This window comes from Haliotis rufescens, unplaced genomic scaffold, assembly GCF_023055435.1.
Source record: "Haliotis rufescens isolate VD_foot unplaced genomic scaffold, xgHalRufe1.0.p SCAF_2, whole genome shotgun sequence".
Taxonomy (NCBI): Eukaryota; Metazoa; Mollusca; class Gastropoda; order Lepetellida; family Haliotidae; genus Haliotis; species Haliotis rufescens.
This window is the reverse complement of record NW_025963890.1, coordinates 19,834,598-19,843,673: the sequence shown is the minus strand read 5'-3', so window position 1 is coordinate 19,843,673 and position 9,076 is coordinate 19,834,598. Positions and strand designations below refer to the sequence as shown.

Here is a 9,076-nt window from a genome sequence, read left to right as displayed (position 1 = left end):
AGATTATATCACAATAGACCAAAGGGGCCAAACCTTAACGAGTCTTGAGTATTTGCTCAATGCTATTCTAATATAGGTGATGACCGATTTATTTAAATAAAATGGTTCAAGGCAATCTATAAAACTATGTAGACATAACTTTTGTCTTACTGAATAGTATGTCTGGTACATGGGTTCTTGTTACCTTAGACTAGCATCTATCTAAATGCCATAACTGAAACTACTAATATTTTGTATGTGTATTTTCCTGGATCCTAATATATATTACCTGCTGTTCTGTAGTTATATGATCATTTGTATAAATGTTACACCATGATATTTTGATAAACATTTATCATTCATTATATCATGCTGTCTGACAGTGTAGCATCAAATACTCAAAACCTGTAAATCAGGAAACTCATTTACCTCCTAATTACATATAAAAACAAGACATTTACTGAAAAATCAATCATTTATTTGGTACAAGTCACATGGTATATGTATACAATGTTCAACTGCAATGACATTACATGAGTCAACACGCCAACAAAAACTGAAATCATTAGTATACAGGACTAGCTGATATGAGTATCCAGGATTTAATACTCTCCCTCTAGTTAATGATTAATTGCATACCAATATAAGTTTGGACTCTTTAAATATATTTGTGTTTGCAAAAAACTGATTTTAAAAAACGTGGATACATTGAACTTGTGGAATGCTGATTTTTGTTCCAGCTAAAATGAGATAAAAACAATTAGTAGAAACACAAGACTAGAATGAAAGAAACACTCGATAGAAAAAATATCACAGCTGACCATTATGTAGTGTCAATGTACTTTTACCCCTTCTGCCAAATGCTAATAATGTTTCATATCTATAACATATTTCTTAGTCCATGAATACCAGGTAGGTAAAAAGTGTTTCTCATTATTTTATCTAGTTTTCAGTCTTCTGAGTTTAGAAACATCCTCATAAGTGTAAAATGAGCTAATGGGAAACTTTTTTTATAGCATAATGTCATGAAAGTCAGAATCATGAAGATGCTTGACATGGAATTGTAGTACAATGAAACATCTTGGGAACATCAGAGATTTCATAGATGTGTCATTTTCAAAGTGGGTGACTTTTAGTTGAGCAATACAACACAAGATTTCAATATAAAGTTTTTAAAGGTGAGGTTTCCAGAGTTTCTCATAACATGCAAGGTAACTGAATAGAGTCTGAAAACACTGATTCAAAGACAGTGAAAATAGCTGCACTGTTTACAGTGACAAGTACAGTATTGAACAACAGCTTGCAATGTGAACACACAGTACAGTCAACACAAGCTACAAATGACACACACTTTCAACATCTATTCTTCATTTAGAACAAGACCTATGGCACAGGATAACTCGCTCATAACATTAAGTTTAATCTGAAGAAAAATAGGAGAGGAATTATTTGTTTATACATGTATACATCAAACTTTTGAACTTAGAAGGGATAAGTCGAAGAATGTACTCACTACAAGCTTGTAGGACATGTTTATAATTAATCTGCCTTCTTCATTGTTTGAAACAGTCATAAACGATATCTTTGAGATTCTGTCATACTTACATAATTTTACAATACATCCTTTCAGTATTATGTTGTTTGGATAATAAAAACATTTTGAGGGGTCCCTATTTCCTCATTTTCTCTCTGCATGAATAACAGTAGATGCATTTATGATTGAATAGTGTAGTGTGTATTACCTCTGAAATCGAAAAAAAAAATACTTAAAGGCAAAAATAAATATGGCCATCTTCTCATATATTATATTGTTATTTTGTAAAGACCATGACCCTTTTTTTTTATAATTAAATGTGTACTCGCATTTTATTGGACTGAAGAATATTTTATGCACCTTTGACAATATTCCAGATATCCCACAATTGCATGTAAGGAATAGGCTGATGAGTGCACCTCTTAGCCTCCAGGTTTCAATGTTTCAAATTCAGTTTTACAAAAGAGATGTACAGCATAATTATACATGATGACTGTTACTTCAGCCTTTGAGCATAGTTTTAAATGCTGTGAGATGAAAGTTGAAAAACGGAAGTGGAAAGAATGACTGGCAGATGGAATGAATGCTGAATTAGTTTTTTCACATGTCAACAAAATCAGAAAATTCCCACACAACTTCTTGTGAATGAATTATAGAACAATTTAAAAAAGCAAAAGATTATAGATACATACTATGCCTAGCTATGCATTGCTGTCATTAGTATTATAAAAATGAGCTAGTCTTGTTTGAACATTAATATCTCACCAAAACATGAATATATACAATATTGGACCTTTATCAGTTAATGGTAATATAATACCCATCTATCATAAAATTCCTCCATAAACATGTACAAGTACTTATGTTTCTAAAATGAGTAATGATAATTTCTGCAAAAATTCCATATTTTTTCTTCAATATGTATTTTTTTCCAGATACAAGTTATTTTTTGTAAGTGCACAGATACATTAGAAGTAATTAACAACAAATGATATTAATAAATGGTTAACAAATGCATTAAACGTCTCCAGAAAGGCAAACCAAACAATACTCCCTGACAAATATACCTTCCAAACATCAGAACTTTTTGGCATGTGGTAGTGCTTCAGGGATTATTTTGTCACTCAGTTGAGCTAAAATGTAGATATAATACATCCACAACAAGCATTAGAATAAAACAGGAACACTGAAAAATGTTTAAATACCACTGAACACAAAGTCTATAGCCTGAAAACATAATCACTAACAAGAAACATATCTTATACACCACTGAACACAAGGCATACATAAAATAAGTGTTTGTCCAAGTATTAGATATTACAGAGGCTCTAAGGGACCATCAAAATCCCACAACACAGCATTCACTGGTGCTTTGGAACAAAAACAATATGTATTTAGATTTACCTAAGAATCAAATATTTGATTTTTCAGCTTATTTAGCACCTTACCCATGAGAAAAAGTTGTTCTTCAATACTGACTTGACTCAAAATTGAGTTCTCTTTGTAACAGTAATCAATAAAGAAGTTCCAAATAACACTTATGACACCTCAATACAACAGTTTCATGAAACACGCGTGGAATAAATAGATCTCTGTTAAGTTCGATTTCAAACCCAAATCTGTAAAAATCTTCAAATGAAGTGTGTCATGAGAATGTAAATTTAGAACAAAACAAAATAATTTTTCAATAAATTGACAGACAACATTTTCGTTGTATACAGGCTTCTATCAAAGTGATTTGTCCTGTCCTGACAAAGGCTACAAGCAGTCGAGTCTTAACAAAACTGAAAACAATGTTTACAAACTAGTTCAAATCAACAACAGTGGCTATTACTGTTCTTGTAAACAGATTGAGTTAAATTCAAGTTGCCTGTTAGAACAACCTTTGTTTCTCTTGACTTCAACCATATTCTCACAAACCTTATGAAACTTTGTTAGTGTTCAATGAAGTAGGACGGTAAAATGTAAGAAAAGGCTCTGTAGCTCACATGGCTCACATTTAAAACTCCAAAGACCAAACGATGTTCTACAACATGGATAGTGAATGATGATGCCTTGTTGAGACGTGAAACCACTTGAGGTTAGTATCATCCCTACAAGGATTTACCTTTCAAGGTCTTGTGGATTCTCAGAAGATTTTCAATATTTAAAAAAACAAAAAACAACAACCAGAATTTTTAAAAAACTACTGTATTTGCCATAATAAGCACTCAGCAATAGTCCAGCTATATGACGGCGGTCTTTAAATAATCAAGTCTGGACCAGACAATCCAGTGATTGACATCATGAGCACTGATCTACGCATTTGGAATACAATAACATACATAAACCAAGTCAGCAAGCCTGATCTCCCGCTCCCATTAGTCGCCTCTTACAACAAGCATAGCTGCCTTTTATGGCAAGAACAGTTCGAGGAGTCACTGCTTGAGTCTCACCACTGCGTGTCATTTCAGGTGGTGATGTGTTTGCTTTGGGAATAAACCTGTGTCTGTGTGCATAATAGCACCTTTACTAAATCATTTTGGGCATTCATGTTCATGTAGTCTTTGTACAGGGCACTTGAATAAAATGCACTTATTAATCCAGATTGGTCAAGAAGTTAGTCGAAGGTGCATATTGGAGCAGGGTGGATACAGTACTCAAAATTGATGCCTTGAAAAATAAGTCATGTAAATCAATCTAGCAGTTCTGATGAAAAATAGAAAACGTGAAAAGTTTGCAGATGACAGATGTAAAAGTAACCCAACATCAGCTCATACTGCCTTTGAACCAGGTGAGCTAACAGAAGAAAACAATGGGGAAGTGCATAAATAGCTATGAAATTGAATCCAAATCTCATTTCTAAGACCAATACAGCACTAAATGCTAAAACCACAAGTATATCACAACAAAAAACAAAATAAATACATGAAGCAAACATTCAACAACAAAACTGAACACTACATTGTAATAAATCTGTGTTCAACACAGCGACAAAATAATTCATTTTGTATCACAAAGTACGATATGTTAAATATTCTGAGGATGAAAAGTGCGGGTTGACAAAGTTTGATGATCATCTGCGTTCGCATACAGATTGTTATCAGTGTCAGTGAAATTGGGTTAGGAAATATATGCCCAGGCATATATCTCTTTACCCAATATTACAGCAGAGTCCCATAACCTGAAGCTTGATGTTCTTCCTGTCAGTTCATTATATCATAAAAGATTATCACATTAAAGTTGCAGAATTGAATAAAATCAGTTATCGAGAAATTTAGAGACATTGAATTTGTGTCCTCAAGCAAGTGAAGCAACTGTTAAATATTGCAGCAAAAATTTAAAAAAAGGAAGGGACACTACCCACCAATTTTCCAAATATTTCCAGGCAAAAAATTATGGGGGAGGGGTCCTTGGAAATCTGCTTCCATCAATAATATTATCTAGTAACCCCTGTAATTTTCAAAATTGAACGAAACAGTTTTGACAAGGACCCATTGACTTTCACATTTTGTTTCTGAAACTGATTCTTGCCATTATTTTCAAAGATAATTTAAACCTTTTTTATTAATACCGTAAATCCTTGAATACACATCCAGCGTTTTAGTTATTTGGCAATGTCCAGAGACCCGGCAATTATTTCAAACAGGCGTTAATTTTATTCAGGTTTTTTTACAATAAAGCATTTTGTTTGTTTCTCGCATTCTGTATTCCAACACCCATGCCATATGACCGTTGACTCAAACAATTCAGAAAATTTGAAACTACACCGGACGTATTGAAAAAGGAGCATTACACAACTGAATTTTGTACACTAAAATATGACCTATCGTTTATTCAAGTCAGAGGTTCATCGGCCCCAGAATATATTGAAGGATTTACGATAAAATATAACTGTGAAAATGTCAACATTAGCTGCTTTCAAAGTTTCCAACATCGCTACAAGACAATGGGACCCCACCATTGGTTAGTATGTTTATTGAGTTTACTGGTAAATGCAACCCTGTAGATTAGGAGGCAGAATGAGTGAGTGAGTGAGTATGGTTTTACACCGCTTTCAGCAATATTCCAGCAATATCACGGCGGGGGACACCAGAAATGGGCTTCACACATTGTACCCATGTCGGGAATCGAACCCGGGTCTTTGGCGTGACGAGCGAACGCTTTAACCACTAGGCTACCCGACCGCCCCAGGAGGCAGAATGAGAAACTTACAAGTAACACCACAGTTGATAAGAGACGACTGATTATATATGAACACAAACTTCTCAACTCAATCCTTCCTAGTCCACAACATATCCAAGCATGTCCGTTGTATTCATAAAAGCACAAGGCATGACAGATTCCAAACAACCAGTGTTTAAAAACATTTCTAACATTGTCACATATTTAGAAAACATTTCAAACAATCATTCATCATACATACTATGCAACTTGTAGGGAAATCAACTGGCAACCACAAATAAAACAAAACAGTTGAACCTCGCTTAACCGGACACTTTTTTCTAAAATATTGTCAGGAAAAACAAGTTTCTTGATATCAGAGTCCCTTGTAATAACTGACCAGACTTACCTCCCCTACCTAAATTCTCCTGAGACATAAACAACTCTATTATTATATATAAGGGTAAGGCATAATATCTTTATTCAAACATATAATATCTTTACTGCCAAAGCGTTTTACTCAAAAAGTCGAGGCTAGTTTAGGAGTAGTATTTTTACACTGACAGCTTTCTTTCTTTTCCCCAGCTGTCACTACATTTCGTTTCTGCTTAGCATGTTGACTTGCAATGTTGACCGATACAATGTACAGTGTGCATACACGCAGTCACCTGTTTTTTGCACCTTAATTTATGGGATAATCTCAAAGCTCACTCAGTGCCAAATGACAATGACTGCCCAACTCACAATCAGACATGTAACTAATTAACATAGTGATCATTAAGTATGTGATCTTAACTACCAGTTGTCGGACTTTCACTTTTTGGGAAGCCTGAGTGGGTTAGATCACTGACTTCGTGTGCTGGCGATTAGGTGCCTCACTCTGGCAGTGTAGGTTCGAATCCCGGATGGGTCACAACCCCCCAAAATATGAGAATCTGTACTTTACTAAGAAAGTGTTATCCCAAATATAATACTTGTTACATCTGACCACTTTCTAAAGCAGAATTGTAAGTAATATTTATTTCGTTTCAGATCAATATTGTCCAGTAGGCGAGGCTTGGATAAGGGTCCGGATAAGTGGGGTACCACTAAAGTAAATCCCCTTGCATTCTCCGTAATGTCCATGTACAGCAATCTTAGCGCTAAGTCAGTGTTGAAAGTATGGTAGAAGGACCACCAAAAGACAAAAGGCCCCTTTCCACAAAGTAACCTTAGTGCTATGACTGTTGGAACACCGAAACAGCACATATTTATAGACACAGACACTTCACTGAACAAAGCCTATGGCCTTGTTCCATAAAACCATCTTTGTCATGAGAGGGTGGTTCTGTAACTACCAAACACATCATGATAGTTATAATAATAGAATTGCTTCATGGAATGGAGCTTAAGGCCTTTTTTCCATAGAGTAGATGTATGCTATGAGTATCGTAAAGCTATGTCAAAGTATAGGCGTTATAATTAGCTTAATGCATAGACAGCTTAGCGGAAATGAGTTCATGGCTTGTTCAGTCCAACAATCTTAGCGCAAAGACAACTGTAACTCTACCAAACATACACATACGACAACCCCTGCAGAACAAGATCAAGGGCAATAATTGGCAGTTATGACACAAAATCATGTCATACACCTAAATCGACCCTCAAATCCTACACTGGGTTAGCTGATTTCCCTAACAAACAAAAGTTGAGCAGTATATGTAGCATAAATACCAAACTATCAGTAACACTCACTTTCTACAAGGTCCTGACCAGACAGACAACGTTGTTAATGAACATGACATCACAGTTCCAGCTAGGGTTCTTACAGTTTCACACTAAATATTATTATATATTTGTACATTTTATACAAGCTGAACTCCAACAGCTGCATCAGTAATCTGAGAGAAAAAACACTCCTAACAGCAGTAGAAACTAACAGTTTTTGTCCACTAGTCCTTATAATGATAACATATAGCAAAACCCTTAAAAAGGGCCAATTTCTACTAGTCCTTATGATACCTTAACTATTGGGCAGTTTGGCAAGGACTACAGGACTAGTGCCAATTTCTAAGGCTGCCTAAGACCTCATATATAGTTTTGTCAGGTAGCCAGTGATAAACCAGAAACAGTGGTACCACAAATTTGGCTCCAAAACTACAAAACATGCATACATTTATAAAGAAAATATTCTGCCAAATTAAGCTCCTATATTGAGTTAAAAGTAAAAAAGGAGTCTTGGCATTACATATTTTTCAAAAGCCAGTCTTTGAATAAAATATTACTGGTCCTAATTACCATTTACAGGCATTTGTCTAGTAGACCAGCATATTGGTGGAACCATGAAGATACAGTCAAACTGTGATCACAGGGAAAATAATTTCCTTTGGCCATAATACAGGAAAATATTTCCTTTGGCCATAATACAGGTCCATACAGAATTTCAGTCACAAGATTGAAGGCAAGCATTTTCAAAGGCCATATATCAGACATCCCACCATCTGCATTAGAAAACATGGCACAGTTTTGGCTCTCCTGTTTACCTTGTTACCATGGTTAAAGATTCAAGGATATTCAACTCCAACAAGAGGGTTGATCATGTAGAAGGGGATTTGTTTAAGGCCATTTCCAGGAACATCAATGTGAGTGAGAATTGGCCTTTGAACTGGCCAGAAGCCTAATTACAATCAGTCTTTGTTAAACAATAGTATTTATACTCTCAGATTACTGTTGTACCATGAGTTGCCATTGAGATCACCCATTTGGGAATGTGACACTGCAAACCAGCACACTGACTTCTCCCTGCTTGGTGACATCTCAATATTGCCACGTCTCATTTCCATTTCCCAGTCTCACCCATCTTGAAATAATTCAAATTTCACTTTGAACTCCCATACAAGTACAAAAAGAGGATATTTCAATGTCATTTTTTCATACATATATATTCTGCTCCTATAATAATTTGGCTTGACAATTCTCCAAAATGACTTCTCCCCAGCGATGGCATCCCCCGTCAAGTGGCGAGGCCATCCCCTTCCTCATCTTCGCAGCACTTGCACATCTTGCACTTGCAGCACAAGATGCATGGTGCAGCAAGTAGGAGGAAGGGAGATGCCACCAGGAGCAGCACGCCGAAACCTGCGAAAATGCCCACCACCTGAAAGAGAAGACAGAGCATGAATAGGTTTTACTTAATTGTGATAAGAGACATATTGATAGCAAGATACCGATACGATACATGAAAACTTGACACTTTCCATGTCTGGGACACATTCCATCATCAAAGAGAACGAAAAGAAAACCAAGAGATCAAATTTTGAGTTGATAACTAAAACAGTAGCTTGAGACCTTCGTACATATTATCAGGAAATACAACGTAGCATTATAACATTAAGTTTCATCCTGTTCTCAAAGTTGAGGAAAAGAACTAAATATAAGCAA

General features: G+C 35.5%; 1 protein-coding gene across 1 annotated transcript in view; it reads right to left on the bottom strand.

Moving 5' to 3' along the window:
* Nucleotides 1-440: 440 nt before the first annotated feature.
* LOC124138817 (probable E3 ubiquitin-protein ligase RNF144A) overlaps nucleotides 441-9,076 on the bottom strand; it is a 49,920-nt gene continuing 41,284 nt past the window's right edge. Inside the window, exon 9 of the mRNA XM_046505699.2 lies at nucleotides 441-8,792. Coding sequence (XP_046361655.1) covers nucleotides 8,649-8,792 — 144 coding nt within the window. The 3' untranslated portion in view covers nucleotides 441-8,648. The remainder of the gene's footprint in view (nucleotides 8,793-9,076) is intronic.